This window comes from Cucumis sativus, chromosome 5, assembly GCF_000004075.3.
Source record: "Cucumis sativus cultivar 9930 chromosome 5, Cucumber_9930_V3, whole genome shotgun sequence".
In the NCBI taxonomy this organism is placed as follows: domain Eukaryota; kingdom Viridiplantae; phylum Streptophyta; class Magnoliopsida; order Cucurbitales; family Cucurbitaceae; genus Cucumis; species Cucumis sativus.
The window spans coordinates 24,002,675-24,027,294 of NC_026659.2; the positions used below are offsets into that span (position 1 = coordinate 24,002,675).

Consider the following 24,620-nt stretch of genomic DNA (forward strand, 5'->3'; position numbering starts at 1 on the left):
GCAGAATTCAATTTTGATTACGACATGGCCTTGTTCGTATAACTGTTTAAATTATAATAATTATTTTCTTTCAATTTTTTGAATTTTGAGCCTTTGGATTTTTCTTCATTCAGAAACTGTTACAAATCCATACCTAAAATAGGAAGGACAGCAGATCCAGAATCCATTCTGCCATTCGGGTCATTATATTCATTTTATCACAATCAAATAACCACACATCTTTCACATCACTTTACTTTTTAGGCCGTTCACTTTGTAGTAATAAATAAAATAAAAAGTACAAATAAATGTAGGTTAACCGCACCGAAATTAAGTAGTTTGTGTTCGAGGGAGAGGGGTGTGAAAGATAAAGTTTATCGATGAGTATGTGAATAAAATAAGAGAATATGAAATTTTTTGATAAATGTAGGAATTGAGTAATTATTTGACAATGGTTGATGAAGTACTTGAGTGATATTTACACCGAACAAAATGTCTTGTGTTTAAACTTTTTGTAAGCTGTGTCAATATGAGTGGAGGTTAGTGACATAGACTCATTATGATATCGATTTTGAAGATTGGAGTTTAATTTTTGTCCCTCCACCCCCACATATAGGTTAAAAAAATGGAAAAAGTAAAAAGTTTAGTTATAGGATTTATTTTTATTTTTATTTAATGTTATTAGTTTTTACATATGTTATCAAGTTAAGATGTCGACGTGTAGATTCGGACACGAAAGCATATCTGACATTCATGTTAATAGTAATCATAAAATTATAGTTTATATAAGAATATAACTATTATGATGGAAAATTCTCCAAAACTGATATGTTGTTTGCTACACAATGCTCTGATGCTTAAATCAAAAAATGTATATTGTTTTTAAAATTTGGCTAAAAATTCATATCCTTATGGAAAAAACAAAACCATATATAAATGATTATCCAAACGAGTCCTAAAATATTAGATTCGGATCAATGAAAAAAAAAAAAGAATTTTGCTATATAGAGAACTTTGGTTGATTTGTCTAATACTCGTAAAGGTATAAACCCTAATTGCATCACACTTATTGATAAACAATACGATAACATTTTAGATTTTTTAAAAAACTTAGAATTAAAACGTACATTATGAGCTGTTAAAAGTCATATTGCAATGAATTACTAAATCCATTCATTTTAATTAATGTCTTAACAATTTTGTAAAAAGTTGCCATCAAACTAAAAGGACTAATTCAAAAGAAAGTGTGTCTCCTTGGGTATAAATGGTAGTCATTTACCTACTAGAATGAAAGTTGGACATAAAATCCATTCAAGAGAAGAAAAAAAAAAATTCAAAATCAACATTTTTCTTATAGTCAAGATATTTAAATTCTTGGAAAATCACAAAAGCCGTCTATAAAATATATAGTACTGATCGTTACAATTATACTCAAACTTTTAAATGTAAAAATTGAGCTTTCAATCTTGTACCTGCTGAAATTGGACTCTCAAGTCATAATCGTAGAAATTGAAATATTTGTGTAAGTTTTAGGGTTTAAATGTTTATCATCCTAGAGGTCAAATTATGTCCCTATTATAAATCTGAGTGTACAATTTTAACGCATGAATTTTGAGTGTCCATAAGTTCAACGGTGTGTAATTGTAATTACCACTATATATATTTCATAGATGATTTTTTTTTAAATTTAACCTTAAATATTTTTATTGATATTGTCGATTTTTTCATATTTCATGGTTTCAATATCGAGAGGTGAATGGATTTTTTCATTATTTTGGTATAAAAATTTAACAAACATTATAACAAATAAGCAATAAAACGTAAATATAATATAAATATATTAAACTACTTTAGCTTGTTCAGGTATACAATGATTTGATTGATTTAAATATATTTTTATTTTATAATCTTTTAAATATTTCACCAAATAAGACATTTTATCGATTCCATTGACATTTCTATAAAATTAACATTTTAAACCTTGCCTAAAATCTAATTGAAAGATTTTTTTTAGGCAAACAAAACTAGTTTGAATAGAGTTGAGATATGCCCTGATCATTACATTGTTATTTTTTTTTCTTTATTCTATGTATTTATCATTCTTTAATTAGAATTTAAGAAGGATGACATATATATATATATATATACATATGTACGTAGATATCGTTTTAGTTCTATCATATATTTTGTTGTTCCTCAAGATATAATAGAGTTGTTTTTCGTTTACTCTACATGTCACTAATAAATTACTAATAATTTACGTGAATTTGTATTTCAACTCTTCTTCTTATCTATCTTATTTTTTTACTTTTAGTTGATATATATTTTTGCCATATGATAGGGGAATCCAAGAAAATAGAAGTGGTGGTTTCTTTTAGAGAAGAAAGGAATTATTCACGAAGGTCAATAATGAAAACTTTTTTGTCCCTTGTCTTTTTTTTTTCTTTGTATGTTTTAGGCAAAGAAAACTTTTTGGTTTGATGTTAGAAGAGAAAAAGAGAGAGATGTAAAAAGCTATAGAAAAGCATAATTAATCATAGATTTGAAAAACTTGTGTTATGTGAAAAAGCTATCACTTTACGAAAACATTTTTGACAAATATTAAATTTTGACTAGAGATCCCTCGACATTTAATTTATAGTGGTAGGTGAGAGACAGTAGAGAGAGATTTCTCTTCCCCACAAATATAAAGTTATTGCTTCTCGAGCTTACTAAATATTATTGTTGAATTAGGGTATGATTTTGGGGCCCAATAGTTTAGGTTGTTTCAAATAATACCACTCATTAACTCTTATGGACATCCAGTCATCCACTCTCTTTTTCTCTATCTCTAAGTTTAAGGTGGGTGTTTGTAACCCTCCACCTCATTTCTATATTCTCTCTTTTTCTTTCTCGTTCATAACACGTTTAACGTTCAGAGTTGAGTTGAGGAATGGAAAGACACTTGATACGAATATTAAAGTGAAAGGTGTGAAATACATGGATAATGAGATAATAATTTAACCGACCTCAACAAATTACTCAAATAGAATAACATTGGCAAACAACCTTACTTCTAAGACTTCCCTTTAACAAGTATAGAAGAATTATTAAATAAGTTAATTCTAAGTTTTAATAATTGAAAAGCTCAATAAGATCCCAAAAGAATCAACTAACAAACACCCCCTATTTAGTATCACTTGACAAAAAGAGCATGGTCAATATATATACACTTAAAAATTAGCAATTGATGAGATTAGAAACCCAAGTTTAAAATTTTTCCAAAGAAAAAAGAAATGGATGAATTTGTAAAGTATTGTTGTGTACTAGTGTCAACCATTGGCTTTGCCACTATATATAATGGATTTGTGAAAACTAAAACTAAAATTTGTATCCAATAAGAGAGGATGGATTCTGAAACATTAATATGTTTGAGGAAGCTGATTAGATCCCCAAAAGTCAGCTTTGAAATTAATGGAAATTTTAGTTCTTGATGTTGAGTCACTCATTTTGCTTTCTTCTTCATTATATTATATATTATTCCTACACTTGGTTTAATAAATAAATAACCATTTCAATTCTTTTGTACAACTTTACAATATATATTCTTAATTAATAGTGGGTTAGTTATTGAATATTGGCAAAACAAAATACCTTATCCTATATATTATTTTCTCCAATAAGCTTGCTGGTTTTATATGCTTTTTCACAAAGCAATGTTAATTATAATTATTATTATTATTATTATAATGCTTTTTTTAATATTCATTTGAGTTAATGCTATATTTGATTATATTTTTTTATTGTAGGTTTTCCAATATGTCCTTAAAAATAGTGTTCTTTTGGTTTACTATTTTAGTAGGGTTGAACCAATACTATCCTTTTTAAATAAGTAAAGATTTCTATTCAAAGTTTTAATTAACAATGACAATATTAACTCATACATTTTATAAACATGGTAATGAAATCAAATAAAGTATACATTTTTTAATACTTTTTTTAAACTATGTTCTTCTAAGTACCACAAATGCCAATAAGAAATTTAAATCCTTCAAACTAAAACAAAGTAATTAATAGGCTATTGACATATTCAAGTAAGCTTTATCCGTGGATACATCTTTAAGCATAGCTTAGTAAATAATTAAAAACCAATAAGTTCTCAACACCAAATAATAATAACATATTATACACATTGACTTATTTGACAAATAGGGTTATTACATTTATGATTATTATGATTATTTAGTATTTATTATTGTCATTATTTTAAATATATATATTGTGCAAGCAATTGATCGATCAGTTAATAATCAACCAAATTAAACATTTTTTTTTAAAAAAAAAGTATTATAGAGATTATTACATTTTTTCCTGTCTCATATAAATATATATTGACACATACCTATGATACAAAATCTAGTACATAAAGGAATCTTAGCCTACCCCTTTGTGTAGGTAACCTAATTCATAAAGTAACTATATCAACATATAAATATAAATAATTGAATGGAACAACGATTAGAGGAACTCAAATCATGAACTTCATAGTTATTAGTACATTCGGATGTTAGTTAAGCTTAAGCTTTTTTTTATCAAACTCTTCAAATTCTCTACAAACTAAAAGTGGAACTCGCACTATGAGTTATTAATTTGTAAATTTGTAAAATAGCGAGTTCCACTTATTTTCAATATTAAACCTCTGCCAGCAAACGGTAAATGGCTATAAAACTCTTCAAATTCTCTACGAACTAAAAGTTATATATATGATTAAGCGTCCATGGTTGAGACAAACCCTTGTCGTGGATGCTAGTTACAGCGATAACGATTGGTCGGTGAACTGTTGCGATTGATGTGAAAGTCAATCCACATTAGCATATAGTGATTCTATCGTCATTTTATTAGATTAAAGTTTAGCGAAAGATGATTTAGGAATCAACTTAGAAGAACTAAATTAATATTACCTTTTTAAAATTCAATTGAACAAATAAACATAAAATTCAAAACCTCCTTGACCAAAAGTATTTGTTTTAATATAGAATCATATATATTCTATTTGTTGGTCGAATTAAAATTTCACTTGCAATATAATATTCTCTTCCAACGTTATTTTATTTGTTATTATACTTTTGTATTCTTATTTTATTTAGTTCAACAAATATTTAGAGGATTAAGGGTTCCAACCTCAACTAATAATCAAATTAATTTATAATATATATACCTAATCCAACTATATTGATAAAGTTCACAATATGATTTTATACAATTTATTTATTTATTATAAATGTGAGTACTCAATTATCTATCTCAAGACAAAATATAATAATATAATTTGCCTACTTTTTTCAAACTCAAGTAGTCATTGCTCTAATTACCTAAACCACAAATAAAACTTGAACTTTTTCTTTAGTACAAAATAAAACCTAAATCAATAGTTGGATTTTTAACTGTTGTGTTAATTACCCTCTTAGTTTTTATTTTTTTGCTAAAATAAGTCCAACCTAATTCACTAATAATTTATATAACCTTCTAATTCAAAGGTACCAAGTTTGGTCTTTCTCATTCCACCATTGTTGTACTAATTTTTTTATTTCATTATAATTATCCTATTAAATTCATATTTACATCATTTATGTCAATCAATTCAAGAGAAGCAGTGGAAAATGATTCCAAATATTTGGAAAAAAAATTGTAATAGTTCATCATCATTGATACTTATAAGTGTATCAAGTGTATTATTAAAGTGATAGTCGTTTATTCGAGTTCACCATTTTTTATTTATGATAAAAAGTAAAGTTTTATTATACTTGTACCTTTATATTTTGTAATTTAATGTTGGGATATGGGGGTGTGGAATATGGTTGGAAATAGAATGGAAAAGTCATTTGGTATATTAACTTTTGGTCGTATGATCATCCAATGACCTCTTTGTTTAGTACTACTGAGTAGCTGAAATATCTTTGTCAAAATTAAAAATGGAAATATATATCTTATCATAAGCTGAGATCAAGTTTGGCAGAGTTCTTTTCCTGTCCCTTTTGAGAACCTCCAAACTTCAAACTTAACCTTTTTCAATTAGGCATGCATGTCCTTTAATTTCAAGATTAAAATAGTTTAGCTTTTAGTGGGTACCCATTTAGTTGTTGAAACTTTTTTATGCTTTTTTGTGTATTATGGTATTTACTGTTAACTAAAGTTAATTTCTGAATATTCAAATCATTATATAGTTTTCCTTCTAGTTGGTTACGTTTTGTGTGTTACATATTTGATTTCTTCCTTTATAAAATCTAACTAAAGCTATCCTTTTAAAACTTTTATGCATCTCTTTCAAATAATTTTCATTCAATTAATATTGAATTACTTCAGTACGTGATACACCCTCCTACATGCTACACTCTACAAGTTTAGTTAGTATAATGGTAAAACTTCAAATTTGAGTCAATTAATTAAATTTCTAAACTTTCCTAATTCAATCTATTTACATATTTAATTATGGTTACTTTTAAAAACTATATAACATATAAAAGACAGTTATTTCAATTGGAGGTTTTACAAAATAGAACCATGGTAAATTCTACATGAATGGTTCGTAAAAGGAAAATCTAACTTTAAAAAATGTCTAAATTCATATATATATATATATATATATATATATATATATATATATATATATATATATATATATAAATTTAGGAGGATATCATCCCAACTTACTCGTATTTTACCAAACAAAACATAATGGAGAGTGTAAATAATAATAATAATTGAAGAAAGGGTAAGTGAAGAGAAAGATGAAGGAAGGTTTGAGTTGTACTGAAATTTGTAGCTGTCTTTGGTGTAATAAGAAAAAGAGAAAGAGACAAATGAAAGTACTTTGTTTCTAAACTGCTTCATAAAAATCAGCTTCTTCTCTTTCTCTTAAACTTTCTCACTTTCAAAGAAACACACCAAATTCCTTCTGCTAACACATTAGGAAATTTAAACATATTTTGGCAACATACAAACTTGGTAATTCAACCCTTTACTAAACCATTTCTAAAAATTCAATTCAATTTAATTATATTCTTCCTTAGTCGGATTTCACGTCAAATATGTAAAATGAAAACTACATCTAATGGTATGAGACATTTTGTTAAGAGATGGTAAGAATTTTACATTGAAAAAGAAAATATTGAAACTCATGCTTCTTATAAAATAGCTAGATGAGTTACTCATCTAATTATCAACTATCTATTTATTTCTTTTTATCTTTTCGTACGTGTATCCCTCTATTTTGTAAAAAAAAAAATCATAAAAAAGAAAAAGAAGGAAACTTGTGTTTCCAACCATTACATTTATTACTGTATGTTTGTTTTCAAACAAAGGACACACCCAACAATAACCTTTGCTTCATTTATAGAAATGTGATTATTTGTTTGAACCAATGTTTTTTCAATTTGTGTTATTGGTTGTTGTCATTTTTTTATCCTTTTCATTTTCAATTGTCATTTCAATCATTTTCAATCACAAAAAATCTTTTGTTTTTTATTTCACTTTTTTTTATCTTTACCATTTTTGACACTTCAACTTTAACCATTTATGTTTATGACGGTAAAACAAAAATGAATCTTAAAAAATACATCATTTGAGTATGATGGCTATCAAATTTTATATTTGTAATATGTTCGGATATATTTTGGCAAGTTTGTGTAATTTTAACAAATATAAGAGCTCTTTAATACGTTGATAAAATAATACTACTTTTTAATTTAATTGGTATATAGGAAAATAATAAACATTTTAGGATATTTTGTATTTAAAAAAAATGATTACTATCTCTATTTATTTTCACACTCAAGATAGGAGAAAAGTTTCACGTGGTTATTTATTGTCACGTTACTATATTTGAAAATATTTCTAGCATTTTGTCATTTAAAATAGTTTTTCGATTTAAAATTATCTTAAACATTAAGGATTATTAATTACACATTTACCCTTTTCTTAAATATAGATAGATGTTCATAACACAGATTGTCCTTTTAACTTTAATGAGATGTTACCAAACCATATCATATGCATTCATATCTTCTCTAGCCTTATCTCAAAGTTAAAATCAATGAGATTATGGCCCCCACCTAAAAAGAAGGGAAAAAGAACCTCCAAAGATCAATCAAAATCAACATAACACTATAGAGTATCAAGAATAGGGTGGAATAGAACCACTTGACATTATAACACATAGATACATGTAAAATAGTAATAATAAATAAATAATAAAAGATGAGAGAGAAAGATTGTACTTATTGAAACAAATTAAACCTACAAAAGGGAATAGTACATATGTATGTGTCCCTCAACAGACATGATAGGTTGGGAAGAAATATGGTCTTTTGTTACCTTTGAACAAGAAACTGTTTATATATAATATATATATTCAACTTTTTGTTTTGAGCTTCTTTTAATTTGTGTACCATCAACAATGAACAATGAACAAACATGTGGCTCTTATTTTCTTTTTAAGATTTGTATTTTTCTACTATATTGTTAAGCTAGCAGATTCACAATTTCAACCATTTGAAAATAACAAAATTTGAAACTTCTTTCTTTCACTGTTTTTTTTTTTTTTCATAAGTACATTCACTCCTATGTTTGCATCAAAGTTTGTGTAAGTACTAGAGGAAAGATATTTTTTCATAAGTACATTCACTCCTATGTTTGCATCAAAGTTTGTGTAAGTACTAGAGGAAAGATATAGCTATTTTTACTCTACTATTTTAAATAGGGTAATTTCTATTTTACATAGTTTGTCACCGTTGATTTTTTTCTTTTTCTAGTTTAATTCACGTAGTTTGGATATGGTTCAAACCGGCCTAACCTTTAATAAGCCAACTTATCTATGACTCTTGAGCTTACTTGATTTGAGATAGGCGAGTTGGTCCAGGTTGATTAACTCATTTAATATATATAATGTGTAGTGAATGATTTGGTTGACTCACTACGACATATTTGTGTACTCTAGAGTAAAAATTAACTTGCCAAAATTTCAATTATTAATCAATAGTCGAGAGACATAATAACTATATCTTATGGAAATACTACCTAAAAGAAATAAATTAGAAGTATCACCATTTGAATTTTCGAACCAACCGCCATAATCAATTGAGTTGTAGGCAACTTCAAAAAATGTACTAAATGATTTTATAAAATTTTCTTTTGTTTTTATTTCTTCTCTCACATCACCACATGTAATTTTAACGACGATAACAAATATAAGAATCAAACCTAAAGTATTATTAGATATAGAAGAATATAAAAATACAACAAAATTTTGATACAGAACTTAAAATCTATCAATAATAGATTGTATTGAGTACCTAAGTAACATAAACAACTAACTAAAGCTGAATTCTTGAAGGTTCCCGTGAACACGGCCAAACAAAAAATTACATAAAATGTTTCAAATAAATTTAATTCAAATCGTTACCATCCTTAAACTACATCCAAATATAAACATATATCTTTATTCTAAGCCTCTTACTTAGTAAGAATCATTCCCACTCCCATTCCAGTGATGAAAGACACCTATCACAAAGTTCGTCATTCTCACTCCATTCCATTGATGGTAATATGCAATGCATCTCTTAATTTGCATCAGTCAGCCTCTTTAATATCTCCACATGCAATAGGTTAAGAGGATTAAGATAATGGAGTCGGTTTCGATATTTTCTGTACCCGTTAACTACTCGAACATACTTCAATCTCTACTAGTTCCTTCCTCCATGTTGATCCAATACTTCTTAGTCTACTGGAACATACTTCTTAAGTCTCTACTATTTCATTCCTCTACGAAACAAGGACTTCATCATACTGTTTTGCAATGTGAGTATCAACTTTTCCTAGAACCATCTCAATAAGGTCTAGGGTGCTTCGGAAGAAAGGTCAGTCCTTATACATTGATTTCACTTTACAATAGTTTGTCGATTTTTTCACATGGTTGAGACATCACAATTTTTTTTTTCTTTTCATTTTCTAGTTTAATAGGTTAACAATTCATTTTTTTTCTTTTCTAGTTTAATCGGTTAATAGATGTTCCAACTTGTAATTTGGTATGGCTCGAACCGGCCTAAGCTTCAATAATCCAACTTTCATATATGGCTTTAACTTTTGATAAAATTTTAAGTTCACTTAGCCGCTCCAGTTGATTAGCTCATTCAATATATATATATATTTAGTGTACATTATCACTCATATCATTTGATAAAGTTTTTCAAATATATGGAAGGAGGAATCAAAATTTTTGAGAAAGATAGATAGTACCATTAAAAATAGGCCAAAAAGTAGGTTTTAGCCGAAAAAAAAAAGAAAAAAAAAGTCAAAATTTCAATTATTAATCAATGAGTAAAAAAATGTCGATAGTAGAGACATAATAACTAATATATTATAACAACCGTACCTAAAAAAATAAATTAGAATTATCTCATGTAAAACCCTCCAACCAACCACCATAATCCATAATACGCAACTACAAACAAAAAAAATACTAATTGTTTTTATATAATTCCAATGGTAATTGCAAACCTAAAATTAGATATTGAAAATGTAAAAGAATTTATAAATACTTCATTATGATAAAAACTTGAAATCTATTCTATTAATAAGGTTTTAGTTAATAAGAATCCCTAGTAAGAGAGAAATCAAGAAATTTGACGATTTAATAGGTACACATGCAAACACGGCAAACAAAAGTTTACCTAAAATGTTCCATATAAAATTAATTCAAATAATTACAATCCTTAAACTAGATAACATTTTCATTCCAATATAAATCTGTTGTTCTCATCATCACTCTTTTTTTTTTCAAGCACAACCTACCTCTTTATTCTAAGCTCTTACCTAGTAAGAATCACTCGACTTAACGATTGAAAGGCAACCACACATTTAAAGTATGTTCCTCATTCAAGTTGCGATTCCATTGATGGTAATAAACAAGACATCTCTTAATTTGTTGTTCTCACTATCACATCTAAGACTTTTTAATACCTCCACTTGCAATAGATTCAAAGGATTAAGATAACGAAGTCGATCAACTTCCTCAAACTTCAATTGTTTTCGGATAGTTTTTCATGCCTGCTAAACTACCCGAACAAACTTCTTAGTCTCAACTAGTTCCTTCCTCAATGTTGATCCAATTTTACACCGATGAAACAAGGACTTCATCCTAACATTGTGCAATGTGAGTATTCTCTTTTCCACCTACCCAATTACTATTTTAGAATTTGAAAGTTTGTAGTCGGTTACGAGGATTAAGATAATGGAGTCGGCTTTCGATCGGTTTCTACTCTTTTTTCGGGTAGTTTTCTGTATGGGCTAACTAGTGGAACATACTTCAGTTTCTACTAGTTCCTTCCTCAAGGTTGATCCAATTTTGTACCGACTCTATGAAACAAGAACTTCCTAATGTTTTGCAATGTGAGTATTCTCTTTTTCAGGTACCCAATTACTATTTAAGAATTTGAAACTAACAAAATTTGAAATCATTCTTGCTTTTTTTAGGGTAATTTCTACTCTAAAGTTTGTAGGCATTCCAACCTCATCAAATCCAAAGTCTTCCTCAAACTGGCCTAACCTTCGATAATCCAATTTCATATATTTTTATATATGGCTTAATTTTGCTTCTTTTCATAAAATTTGAAGTTCGGCCAACAGTCGTATTTGATTGACTCATTTAATATATATACATATATCTACACACATGTACATGCAGACATACACACATGTACATGCAGACATACACATATGTACATGCAGACATACACATATGTATATGTACACATACACATATGTACATGACACATACACATCCCTCGATATACACTCATATCATTCAATAAAGTTGTAAAGTTTTTCAAATATATGAAAGGAGGAATCTAAACTTTGAGCATCAATCTAAACAATTTTAATCGATATTAGTTATTTTGTTTTGATGTTTGATAATTAGTAAAAAAAATATAAAGTACCATTAAAAATATAAAACCAAAAAGTTGTTGAAAAAACTTTTTCAATTATTAATAAGTAAAAAAAATCTTGATAGTAATGATATATTAACACAATCGTATCTACGAAGTAGTAGGCCACTGCTAACGAAAAAAAAACTTATATGATCATTTTTCATTGTTCTTATATTAACACAATCCTCTCGTCTAATATAATTCTAATGGCAATTGCAACTATAACAATAAAAAAATTATAGAAAATCTAAAAGAATCTATAAATACTGCAAAATTCTGATAAGACTAAATCTATCAATAATAGGTTTTATCGAATCCCCAAGTAACAGCAAAAAAGAAGACTGAGTATTTAATACTATTGTTCTCATGCAAGGCAAACAAAAATTTACATAAAATGTTCCAAATAACTTTAATTCAAACTGTTACAATCCTTGAACTAGAAAACATTTTTCTTCCAATATACTAACTTTGCTCTTTTTATTCGAGCACAACCTACATCCAAATAAAAACATGCCTCTTTATTCTAAGCCTCTTAGAGAGTAAGAATGAAAGCCATCACCACCACACACTTTAACCTGTGTTCCTCATTCCAGCTGCGATTCCATTGATGGTAATAAGCAATGCATCTCTTAATTTGTTATTCTCAGCATCACATCTAAGCCTTTTTAATATCTCCACCTGCAATAGGTTCAAAGGATTAAGATAATGAAGTCTACTTTCGATCAACTTCCTCAAACTTCGATTGTTTTCGGATAGTTTTTCATGTCTGCTAACTACCAGAACAAACTTCTCCGTCTCAACTAGTTCCTTCCTCAATGTTGATCCAATTTTGCGGCGACACTCTGACACAAGGACTTCATCGTAATGTTTTGCGATGTGGGTATCAGCTTTTCCTAAAACCATCTCAATAAGGTCTAGGGTGCTTTGGAAGAAAGGCCATTCCTTGTACATTGATTTCAACTCTTCAGTGTGACCCTTTTCACAAACACCCTTTAAACCTGCCCCAACCCCAAGCCAAGCTGGAAGAACGGATCTAGTTTGTGTCCAAGCAAAAACCCACGGTATAGCTCGAAGATGGCCAATCCCAACCGAGGTCTTTCTTCTTGTTGGACGGCTTCCAATGTTAAGGAAGCCAAGCTCTGCCTGAGGAGTGGCTTCGTTGAAGTAAGAAATGAATTCTGGATTTTCATATACCATGCTACGGTAATTCTGACAGCTGATTTTTGAGATCTCCTCCATGAGATTACGCCATTTTATTTCTCGAGGTGGAAGTGGTGGACGTAGAGTTGAAAGGAGTACGGCCGTTGTATATATCTCTAGTTGTCTAACAGCAGTCTGAGGTAACCCAAACTTGGCCTGCACCATCTCTCCTTGCTCGGTTGATCGTAAAGTACCCTGCCAAATCGCTTTAAATTGATTCAATATGTTTATGATGATTTGCAATCTGCATTTTTCCCATAAGGTGCCAAAACAAATTCCCACAGCAAAAAATTATTTGAGAAAGGACACATGGATTCAAAGATCGGGATGAATGACTAATGACAGAAGTGAAATGAATTTCATCCCCATATTGCATTCTAACAAAATCAGAATCTTTTCTGCAGAAATCAATGTTCTTACGTTCTTATTATCTGAAGAGAATCAAATAAAAATTTCAACTTACCATTACCGAACCTGGAGGCTGGGATTGAATGGCCAGGTACGTTGGCCCTCCTCCACGGCCGATGCTCCCTCCACGCCCATGGAACAGGGTAACCTTAATACCATACTCGTTACATGCAGCCACAACATCTTCTTGAGCTTTGTAAAGTTCCCATGCAGCAGTGAATCGCCCAGCATCTTTGCCAGAATCAGAATAACCTACCATGACCTGTCCAGATGAACTTCTTTAATAACTGAAATAGTGACAGCTAGAAAGTAGATCATTTTGATGTTACCTCTTGGTGCCCATTATGGTTCTTTATTATGTGCTCTCGATACCAATCAATAGACAATAGTTTCCTGATCGACGATCCGGCTTTCCTCAAGTCATCCACAGTTTCAAATAGAGGAACCACGCGCAACCTATTTCAGGAAATATTTTAGCCCATGGATAATCTTTTGCTACATCTAGTTTGGCTCTCCTACCCTCTCAAGTATTCGTTTTCAGGAGACCAGTGAGAAACATGTTCAGTTGGTATGATAAAAATATAATATGAAACTTTTTCTAGCTGCATTTCCAAGGACATGAACACTCTGATTGAACTTATTTCATCCGGCAATACGTTTTAATTGATAATACCAACATTATGCACCCAGCTTTCAATAATAATAATAGTGCAAAAAATCACTTTAGTTCATACACAAGAATTTTGCAGGGTTATTGTATCAAATGCTTATCCTTAAGACTTACGTTCCACCAGGACATGGTCGTCCTAACTCGCCACTAACAGCAAGTCGTGCATCTTTCTGCAGAAGTTCCACTGCAAGGACGTCACTTGCCTGCAGTTATCAGGATTCAGGTGCAATATACTTTTACGAAAAATCAAAAGATAGTATTGCTTTTGTTTGGAGCAGGTAGCACTGCTATTGGATCCAGTAAAATTAAATAAAATAAAGAACCATTTTCGTACATTTGAGGCCATAGAGATCACATAGGCACCAAGTGATTCACTCCCTAACTCAGCAGCAACACGAAAGGTGTCCAAAACTTCTTTAACATCAGAAGGAACCTGAAAGGGAAAAATTTAGCCGAACATGAGTTCTTAAAATTTAAAGGGTTAACTAATGCCAGACTAACCATCATTCTGAAACAATCTGAGAACAAGATTTTGTCTTATACTAAGCTTGTCGCATTATCCACAATTCAGTAGGAAACTTTCTAGTGGTAAAAACATGCATGTCAATTTAAGTTAACATTTGCAAACGTGAATGTTAGTTCATAATTTCATAACTACAAAACAAAAGATCTTTGAAACCCAAGCCCAGCAGGACCTAAACCAAAGTCATTCATAATAAAAAGCATCCATTCTCCCAGGAAGGAAAATATTGGAGAAACTCCCCGATCATATCACTAGTAACCTATGTCGATCATGTGAGAACCCAAAATCACAACGCCAGAGATTATGATCCAACTCTTCCTCTACTTTTCGACAAAGAATACACAGCAGAATAAACCAAGAGGGAACCTTTCTCACAACCAATCCATTGTATTAGTGCGGCCAACTTGGCAGGTAAGAAACTTCACTTTCCTTGGAATCTTATCCTCTTGAGCGTCAAAAAGACCACTCGCCCAAGGAGAAGGGTTAGACAAACAACGAAAAATACTTACTCCAGAATCCCTACAAAGGATTGGGACTCCATAACCCTCAAATCTCTTCTCCACGCCTATAAATGTTGCCCCGAGCGAAGACAAAGAGGGGCAAATAGGTTGCTTCCCTTTCGGAGAGAGGATGACTAAATATAAGAGAGTTATCTATATACATATAAGAGAGTTATCTAGCTTCCATCTAAGTACTTGATTCATATTTGATCGTCAATGATGATTTATCATTTTTATAATATAAACTTAAGACATTATTCAGATATGAACTAGGTTAGATTAGAAAAAACGAACAAATTGTGATACTTTTGCTCAATAATTATCACATGAGATAAAAAGAAAAGAGAGACAAAACATTGAAAATAAGTGACTTTCGGTCGATAGATTTTTATACTACTGCTGCGTGTATTGTCCGTCATTCAAAAGAATATCATGAACTGTTAAGAAATTCTATTAGTCGAGTAACAAGTTGTATCATTTTTTCAACTGAAGTTTTACCTCAATGGTTGGAGGAACTAGTGGCCGCTTCCCCTTCAGCTCTCTTGTTAAAAATTCCAACTTCCTTTCTTCATCCCAGTCACTATATGTACCCATATCCAAATACGTTGTAATGGCGTCCAGAGTCTCAGCATGTCTACCAGATTCCTGGTGACAAAAAAATCATAACCTCAATACTTCATCCCGAGGAAACTTAGGAACACAATGATATACCCAGTTAATTAACATCTTTTCTGACATGCTACTTCGGACGAAACAGTATTTGACTAAAATGCGGCATACCTGACGTAAATCCAGCTTCATTAATACCATACCAAATGTAGCAACTCTTCTAATCAGATCAACTAACCGACCATCAGCAAGCACCACAGATCCACATGATTGCTGCATGAATGGTGTGGCACATAAATAAGCGTACAGACTTACACTTTAAAAAGAAATGAGAGAGAAGTCTGGATTACCAGAGACTCATAGCAAAGAAGCAGCGGCTCCAAGAGTTGATTGGCAGTCTCATAGTAATCCGAAGGATCATGTTCACACGGAAGATCCTCAAGAAGCAGCTCCAGCCTCCTCCGTGTTTTCACAAGCTGGCTCACCAAAGATTACGTAAAACATTCAAAACTTTTACTAAATAAAATAAAATAAATAATGTACTTCAATGGATGATAGCACCATCTTTAGTTTTATTTGTTCTTCTGCAAAAATAGCATATTGTCAAATGTTTAAAATATGATGTACGATATTACGTTTCTCTATTTCTTATTTTGCAATGTACATTTTTTAGGGGAAAAAATACCATTAAGTTTAACATGTGCACCTCTCTGTCGAGGGCATAGACCATAGCCAACGGAACTAGGACTAAAAATAAATTGCCATAACATACAAGTGTAACAAATCATTGTATAACGAAATTGTGGAAGTTCAATCTCAAATGTAAATATGCTTAATCTTATTTTAGGTTAGCAAGTTTGAGACTAAGCATGTTATTAACCATACCGAGAAACATTCCCAGATAATGTGACACAAAAAGGAAAACAAGAGCAACTTCAAAGCAACAATCCTCCTATTTATTTGCCACATCTTTAGTCAATACGAACTTTTCTCCCATCTGCTAAAGGAATGTCTAATGTGGCATACATTGATGCCTGATAAGATGTTCACAGAATCACAGTTCACACATACAATAAAAAGTCAAAAGAAAGTTAGAGGCAAGAAAGAAGAAAGAATAGAGATCTATTTCTCCATATCTGTGGGAATATTTTTGCATTTAACCTATTAAATAGCAAATGTGGATGTTCGAACTGACTCATTGATTCACACCTCAACTCCGTAAGTTGAAATGTAAAATAAGACGGTTCAAAATCATATAACTTTGCCAGATCATTAATCAATATCTATGTCTAGATTTCAAGACTTTCATAGAAAACTTCAGGAGCCAATTATGAGAAACAAAGACGTCAACTCCAATTCCAATCCCAAAAGTTAATACCCCATGCTACAGATCTCCTAATAATTACCTACACAGTGGTCTTAATATTTTGACCTCTCTTCAAGAGCTGAATTTGCATAGTAACATCTTTATGAAACCAATTTTTGAGATTCACATCATAACATTTGGTGAATCTATCACCAACTGAAGGAGCAAATTGTAATATTCACAGGTTATCCAGTTCAAGATCATATTATTCACACGTTATCCTATGTATTCCTGTAATAAGCTCGCCAAAGTAGCCAAAATGAAAAGCCATACCTTCTCTTTTACACTACCCAGCACAACGCGGTAAGGTGCAATTCCAGGACGTTGAGGGAGCCTGGGTTCTAAAAGCTTTTGAAAACTGGACCTCCCAATCTGAGCTTCTGCAAACAGTTTCCTCTGAGCAAGGAGTTGACTCGAGTTGAAAGATGCATTACGAGGCATAGAATTGGAATGAGATGCACTTGCAGTAGGTGAACTCTCATTTGATAAAGATGCACTTCCAGTAGGTGAATTCCCATTTGATAAAGATGCACTTGTTTTTGGAACAGTAATTTCCTAGAAGGAACAAATAGTTGGAGAACGAGCATCAGTGCAACTGGTAAAAATGAACAATATAAAACAATGTGCATTAGAGAAATGAGATCATAATATCAATAAATGCACTCTAGAACTTGCATCACCTGATTATTAGATGATGTATGATCAGTTCTCGGAAATTCGACTCTAGAATACCTGGACTCACCATCATTGCAATCTGCATGAACGGGTAAATGAGATTAACAGCCGTCCATTTTGGCAAGAAGCGAGAACAGTAGGCTTTTAAGCATAATAAAAGGCACCCGTAAGCAGAAACAAGTCTTTCTGTGCAAACAGAGGATGAAGAAAAGCGAAATCCTTTTTTCACAACTCTGTTACTTCGTAAAAATATCAAGTCTTTCTCCACCCCACGAAAACTTTAACAAGCCACATTAAAGAAATATTGCATCTTCAATGAAATTTCAAATATGTCCAAATTTGAATTTGTTCGAGCAGGTATTATCAAGATGATGGTTTTTCATGACAAAAGTTGAGAATGCATCTCCGGAATATCGCATACCCGTGCATGAAGGTAGATCAGCCCTATGTGGAAGTTGTCTTGGAAGTGCAGCAGCCTGATGGCCCTGATTCTTCAATTCATTTTTGGTCGAAGACTGATTCCATATCTCGTTTCGATCTTCAGATGCAGCTTCTGAATAAATAATGGATGACCATAAATGTTAGAATGGAGATGACATATTACGGAAATTGGCTAACACACAGTATATCAGACTCGTCTGCATCAGACATAGAGAAGAGAATAGAAGTATGTAGGATTTCAAATATTTCGAGAATGATAAGACACCGGACTACAAACTGATTGTACGTGTACGTGATTGTAAAAATTAATGATGTCAAATCAAAGTGGAAAGGTAGCATTTGCTTCAACAATGTTGCTGTGTTCCTGTAATCAAGAGCCTCAAACGTAAACATTCTTCTTCACCTTGTTTCTTCTGCTTTTGTTCTTCTGAAGCAATCAAAGAGTGCTTCCGTCTACGTTCAATAATGTACTAAAACTTCAATATTTATTCACGAAACGTATATCTAGGGCATTAAAACTTGATAGCAAGGCTTCGCCCTTCCGTACTTATTCCAACTTAATATTTCGAAGAGACGCTTACTTTTTGGGGGTACAGTTGACTACTAAAAAAGAACTGTAGCAGGTCTTTCCCAAGGACTGAATTACCCTTTTCAAGAATTTCATGTGCAAGTCTGTATAATTTGTCGCTGCATCGGTTCATTGAAAGTTCAAATTGCAAGCTATCAAGCTCTCGAATGTATAAATCAATAGCCATCCACCTAGACAGAAGAGAGACGTCTCTTGTGACCTGAAGAGCACGAAGGGGAAAAATGCTTTCTTTTACTTTTCTTTGAAGGAAAAAATATGAAAAACTGCAACATGTGATAAATTCAGTTCCAGAATGAACCAGAACAATGTTTCAATCAGAGAATATAAGACGTGTTTCATGGCTATAATATCATGTTGTAGAACACAGCGAATAGTTTTGCTGTGCTTCTCTAACTAATGGTGTCTTTGGCATTACTTTCCCTACCCTAAAACTAATGCATAGTACTTCAGCATTTTTTGGACAATGCACTCAGAGCTTTGATTGAAGCATTCGTGCCCATTTTGTTTAAAAAAAGTAATTCATGTAAAATCAAACACTACTTCAAAACATACACTTTTTCAATAGAACTCCAAACACTATCTGACACTATCAATATACAACCAGAGTTATGTCTAGGAAGGAACTAACAGAACCATCACAGAACAACTAAACCAAGCTATAACCCAACAACAGAGAAAATGCAAATTACTTGAATATCCGTACAATCAAACTCTTCACAAGTAAATCTATCCCTCATTAGAAATATATTAGGGAACAAAGTATTCACCAACACAGAGGCCTACCCATAATATATTTTTATAGAGTGATATTAGGTATTTTCATATTAGGCATATGAAGTATCTTTATGCTGATGATATAACCCGAATATATATAGTTTCGTTCTAGTGATTATGAATGTTATATTGAAACTCCAGACATATACATTGAATTCTATCGAGATTTCAATATCGGGAGCTTAGTGGAATACTTTAGTTGCAAGTTGCAACAATATGAAGTGATATGGTTTGAGGAAGCCTGTTATATGAGCCTCGTTAAGTTTGAAATTTTCATCTCTTGAAACAAGAGTGGCAATGAGATTCATTTTGCCCAATATTTTCTTTTACTTTCTTTACAAGTTTCCATGTTCATCCAATATTTTCATGTTCTAGATGATGTTATGATGAACCCTACGCCTACAAGATTTCAAACAGGTGTTAAAATCAAATATTACCCCCAAGTAAACGTTATGTGCACGGACTAGGTGATTTTCAACTGATGAAACAATGTTTGCGTACAATTTTCCAGAAGAAGGTAATAAACAGAAAAGGATGTTGAAAGTCTCACTTTTGCTGTGACATTTGGATTTCCGTCCCTGTCGCCTCCCATCCAAGACCCAAATTTTATTGGCGTGCAAGTCAAAGGAAGCGACCTCCCAGTGTGCTATGAGAAGGATTGAAAATACTAAAGTTATAAAAAGAAAGAAAATTCCAGAAAATAAATAATAATAATAACGACACCATAAAAGCATTGAAGAATAATCAGCATCAGAAACTAGTGGTAGACCTTCTTTAATGCGTTGCTGAGTCGACGTAAATAATAAGGGACAGCTTTCCACAGGGACTGTTCCACGATGTTCAAGCCTGAGAAAAACAATTATAATTGCCAAAATATACATGTGCAGAGAAACAAGTGAGTGTAGCATTCAGACGACAGGTTTGTTCTCTTAAAATTAAATTTAATAGTTTACCAGCCCTAGCTTCATCAACTGGTGTGGGCTTGTGGCGTCTAAGTTCATCTGTCTGCCATATTGAAGTTATCTCTCTTACCTAAAACATAGAACAAACATGGACTAAGTCAGAAACAAGGGCATAGACAAGATTTTTCTTATCATGAAAATTCCAGACCTAAAATTCCCTTCCCAAACCCCATATGTTAATTCCTAAAATATGAAGAAAAATGAGAAGTGGTTTGAGAAAATAAAATAATACCAGATCCTCAATTAGCATTTCCCGATCTTCAGGACTAAGGTCAGGTCGGTCATTGTAGTCCAATAGATGCTGCAAATATCCTTTAAATTAACCACCAAAGATTACGTAGCAAGAGGTAGGATATTGCTAATCATATTATGGAATTCACTGATAACATACAGCAATGCGAAGATGTTTATACTGCAAAGTACGACGATTTATTTGAGTTGGATGTGCTGTAAGAACAATTTCAACCTCCTGTAAAGATAAGAATACAAGATTAAGAAGAAAATTTGACAAACTTACAGATAAATCGCTAAATATTTTAGACCATGAAAACGGCAAAATCATAGTAAAAATGTGCTTCGTCCTGTCAACTTATTATTATTACTTCTCAGCAGTCAGATAATGCGAATTGTAGTCGATGAACTCAACCACCTCCAGCTAGTTCTAAATTATTTAGCCATCCAATTGAGGGCATAAAGTTATCTCTTTTTTCTTTTTCTACTTCTACTTCTACTTCCTTCCTTCTCTGTTGGGGGAAAAAGAATCAAAATAACAGTAAAAGACCTGCTTGCAAACACTGTCGTAAAGCTCATTCGGAGAAACTCCACCCTGCATTAGCTGATTAAAAACTTCATCGCAGGATCTTGAAAGAGGTGCAATATTTCTCGACTTACGAACCCTGTCAAGTGTGAAAAGCAACATTCATTTCCAAGAAGATGATTCAAACAGCAGTCACTGTCAGATCAAAACTAAAATGGACTCCTAAAGAAAATACATATTTTGAACCGAAATACTACGTCCTGTAATATAGTCTCGTTCTCAGAGGGCTTTTTCTCCAATTTTCCGGCAAGCCAAAAAGAACCACCGCGTAGTGTAACTAAATTTTTTTCACAACAGAATCACCATTACCGAATACGAACCCAGAATCTCTTCTCTTCTGTTACTTTTCGAATCTATTTTTCAAATATATGACCAAAGGACGATAGTTTGAAAGTCAACCTACCTATGATGGGTTTCCGCAATACCCATCAAATTGAGAGAATGACTAAATGCACGAGCCAAAGATAAGGCTTCCTCTAAAGTCAGTTCTGACAACTCCGACGCAAGCTGCCTCTCAAGCATCTCTGCCGTATCCTCAATACCCGCCATCCTCATATTGCAAGCGCTCTGTACCAAAAGAAAAAAAAAACGAAAACGATACATCCGATTAGACATGTAACTTCATTATCAGACACATCCATCTATCTCATCAATATCACTCCACAGAAGATTAACGAACCAAGTTCCAAACACATCGAAATCTCTACCATGGACAACTCAAACTAAAATCTGCATCCACGAAATCTCTAGCGTATATTTTGCCATAAACTAATGCATGATTAAGATTCCTCCTCTCAGAACACAAAACAAAATCGAAAGAAAAAACTACTCGCAAATCAAGCATATCATGAATCGACTCTTCCATTTCCCACACACCAAAAGAAAAAACTACTCGGCCGTACATAGAACCAGACAACAACGACGACGACTGAGAGAAAAAAAAAACGAAAGAGTAAAAAAACAAAAACAAGAATAGAGAGAGACCTGAGCGAGGACTCGAGTTCTTTCGAGTTTGTCCATGAATTGGCTACCAACTTCGCGTTGCAAGACATCGTGAAGAAGGTTGTCGAGCAATTTACAGTCGTCATCGAAGCTTTGGAAGTAGATTTCCTCAGCGATATCGTCAGTAGTGTCCGTCATTGATGGAAGAAGGAAGAAACGGAAATAAAGAAGAGAGAGTGAGGTTTAGAGGAAGAAGAAGATGAAAGGATGAAAAGGTGAAGAGAGGGATGATTCATTGATTCAGTACTTAACTTAAAAATTGTATGATTTTTCCTTTTTTTTCTTTTAATTTTAATATTATTATTATTAGAGTGGGCCCAAAAATGGTGTATGTAGCAGCCAACTAGGATGTTACACGTGGCTGAAGTGCCGAAGATGGTGGGAGCTGTTAATAGTGAAGGGAGATCGATTTTGTCACCAGGTGATTCTCCGTAAACACCGTGGCTACTCTATTCATGGCTTTTCATTCTTCTTTTTTTTCTATTTAATAATTGAGGCCCCAATTTTTTATTTATATCATATTTTCTTTTCTAATTTTTATCAAATTTAACCAAATCTTTATAAAATGTAATAAAATTTCACAATTAATAAATACGGGTATGCTTTTATTAGTGTAGTAAATATTTAATTTATTTGGTTACTTTTAAAATAGTCTCTTCATAATTCTTTCTTTTTTTTCTTTTTTTTTTTGATAAATCTCATATTTTATTAGTTATATTGTCTATTAGTGTGATGTATGGAATATATGACAAACGTGGAGTGTTAAGAATATTTCGATTGTTCGCACATGTCATATAGGTCTGAGTCGGATATCCAATTGCTTCGATTTGAATTATATAAAAAAGATGGACAATCAAACCTATTTCTCAATTCAATAAAAACCCAAATGGAATGTATCCACATGTAAACATACACTAGTACAAAAGTGGTCTACAACGACAGTATCTATTTAGTATCTATTTAAATACTCTCGAATGACCTCTTATAAAAATTAGAATGTATATAACCTATCCCTATTTCAATCTGGCCCGGTATAAAATGAACTTATAATCATGGAATCCAATCATCAGATTATAGATAGTGATAAAATCTAAAATTTTGAGCTTATTTTATTATTTTAAAAAATATCTCTCGATTTTTTATTTTTTTTTTAGAAATCTAATCTATTTATTAGGCTAATTACTAAGGGTATGCATGAGTTTTATCATTTTGAAAATAAACATTGTATTTAGGAGAGTGAAAAATAAACCTTATATTATGTAAATGGATCTAATTTTTCAATCTTGGTTTAAAGATTCAAGCTTGAAAACTAAAAAGTATAATACAATCTAAAACGTGGACGTGGATAAAAATGTTTTGATTCAATTTTATAGAAATGTCTATATATATATATATAAACTTTTACCATTTTATAAAATAGTAAAATGACATATTAGTAAGAACTAACCTTTCTTTGTTTATGTTGTATGGGCTTTCTTATAAAATAAATGGAAATCAAAATTTATTAACCTCAAACTCAAAATGTGTAAATATAAATGCAACCTCAAAAGAAATTTAATAGCTTGTACTAAAATTGAGATGACTTGACCAAAATAAACCTAAACTTAATCAGAATCAAACATATACCATCAACCTCATAAAGAATACTATGGTACATATTATTTGGTACATATTATTTACTTTTGTATATTTTATCAAATTGCATAATGTGGATGCATGAATAATGTAGATGTACCCAAACATTAGTTGTTATTTATTTAGTTAAAAGCATTATTTTATTTAAACACACTTTCCTTATAAAGAAAAATAAATAGTGTAAGAATTATTGGAAAATATTGTGACGAGGATAACGAGGAAGACAATTATGAGGGAAGGTCTATTTTAAAAGAGATTCCTTAAGTGCTTTTATTTTATAGTCTAAAGAATATTCCCTGCCTCCTTCTATATTCTAATAAAGATTCCTTCAAGAAGGAAAATAACTTTTAGAAAAGGAAAAAAAGACCAGATATGTCGGTCAATGTCTCACGCCATAGGTAACGAAAAATGTTCGATTACACAAAAAAAATAGAGAGGAGGGAGCGGAGAGAATATTTTTGTCACTGGCTAAACAAAGACGGACATGAATTATATATGTATATGCAT

At 31.5% G+C, this 24,620-nt stretch overlaps 1 protein-coding gene and 1 long non-coding RNA gene across 3 annotated transcripts; one reads left to right on the top strand and one right to left on the bottom strand.

Annotated features, from left to right (window-relative positions):
* Nucleotides 1–9,416: 9,416 nt before the first annotated feature.
* LOC116403838 lies at nucleotides 9,417–12,320 on the top strand. Its single transcript, XR_004216715.1, has 2 exons — nucleotides 9,417–10,912; nucleotides 10,990–12,320. It is a non-coding gene; the product is annotated as an uncharacterized LOC116403838 (long non-coding RNA).
* PPC3 (phosphoenolpyruvate carboxylase 4-like) lies at nucleotides 12,266–22,703 on the bottom strand. Of its 2 annotated transcripts, NM_001280562.1 has the most exons (21): nucleotides 22,461–22,616; nucleotides 21,880–22,043; nucleotides 21,441–21,555; nucleotides 21,051–21,128; nucleotides 20,892–20,960; nucleotides 20,651–20,729; nucleotides 20,467–20,543; nucleotides 20,248–20,343; nucleotides 18,981–19,122; nucleotides 18,315–18,446; nucleotides 17,899–17,972; nucleotides 17,492–17,773; nucleotides 16,839–16,886; nucleotides 16,203–16,328; nucleotides 16,024–16,125; nucleotides 15,742–15,888; nucleotides 14,555–14,653; nucleotides 14,335–14,423; nucleotides 13,880–14,006; nucleotides 13,606–13,812; nucleotides 12,513–13,337 (listed from the first exon to the last, which is right to left on the bottom strand). In NM_001280562.1, exons 1-21 carry the CDS (start codon nucleotides 22,614–22,616, stop codon nucleotides 12,513–12,515), a joined length of 3,234 nt encoding a protein of 1,077 aa, NP_001267491.1. The 2 variants fall into 2 exon arrangements, with proteins under 2 accessions (XP_011654430.1, NP_001267491.1); XM_011656128.2 differs by lacking the exon at nucleotides 16,839–16,886 and having other exon boundaries at nucleotides 12,266–13,337; nucleotides 22,461–22,703.
* Between the last annotated feature and the right edge of the window lie 1,917 nt (nucleotides 22,704–24,620).

Coding starts and splice junctions, on each gene's coding strand:
- PPC3 (NM_001280562.1), bottom strand. CDS start 22,616: ATGACGGACACTACTGACGATATCGCTGAGGAAATCTACTTCCAAAGC. Junction 16,126..16,202: donor TTCTTTGCTATGAGTCTCTG/GTAATCCAGACT, acceptor CCATTCATGCAG/CAATCATGTGGATCTGTGGT. Junction 13,338..13,605: donor AGCCTCCAGGTTCGGTAATG/GTAAGTTGAAAT, acceptor GCGATTTGGCAG/GGTACTTTACGATCAACCGA.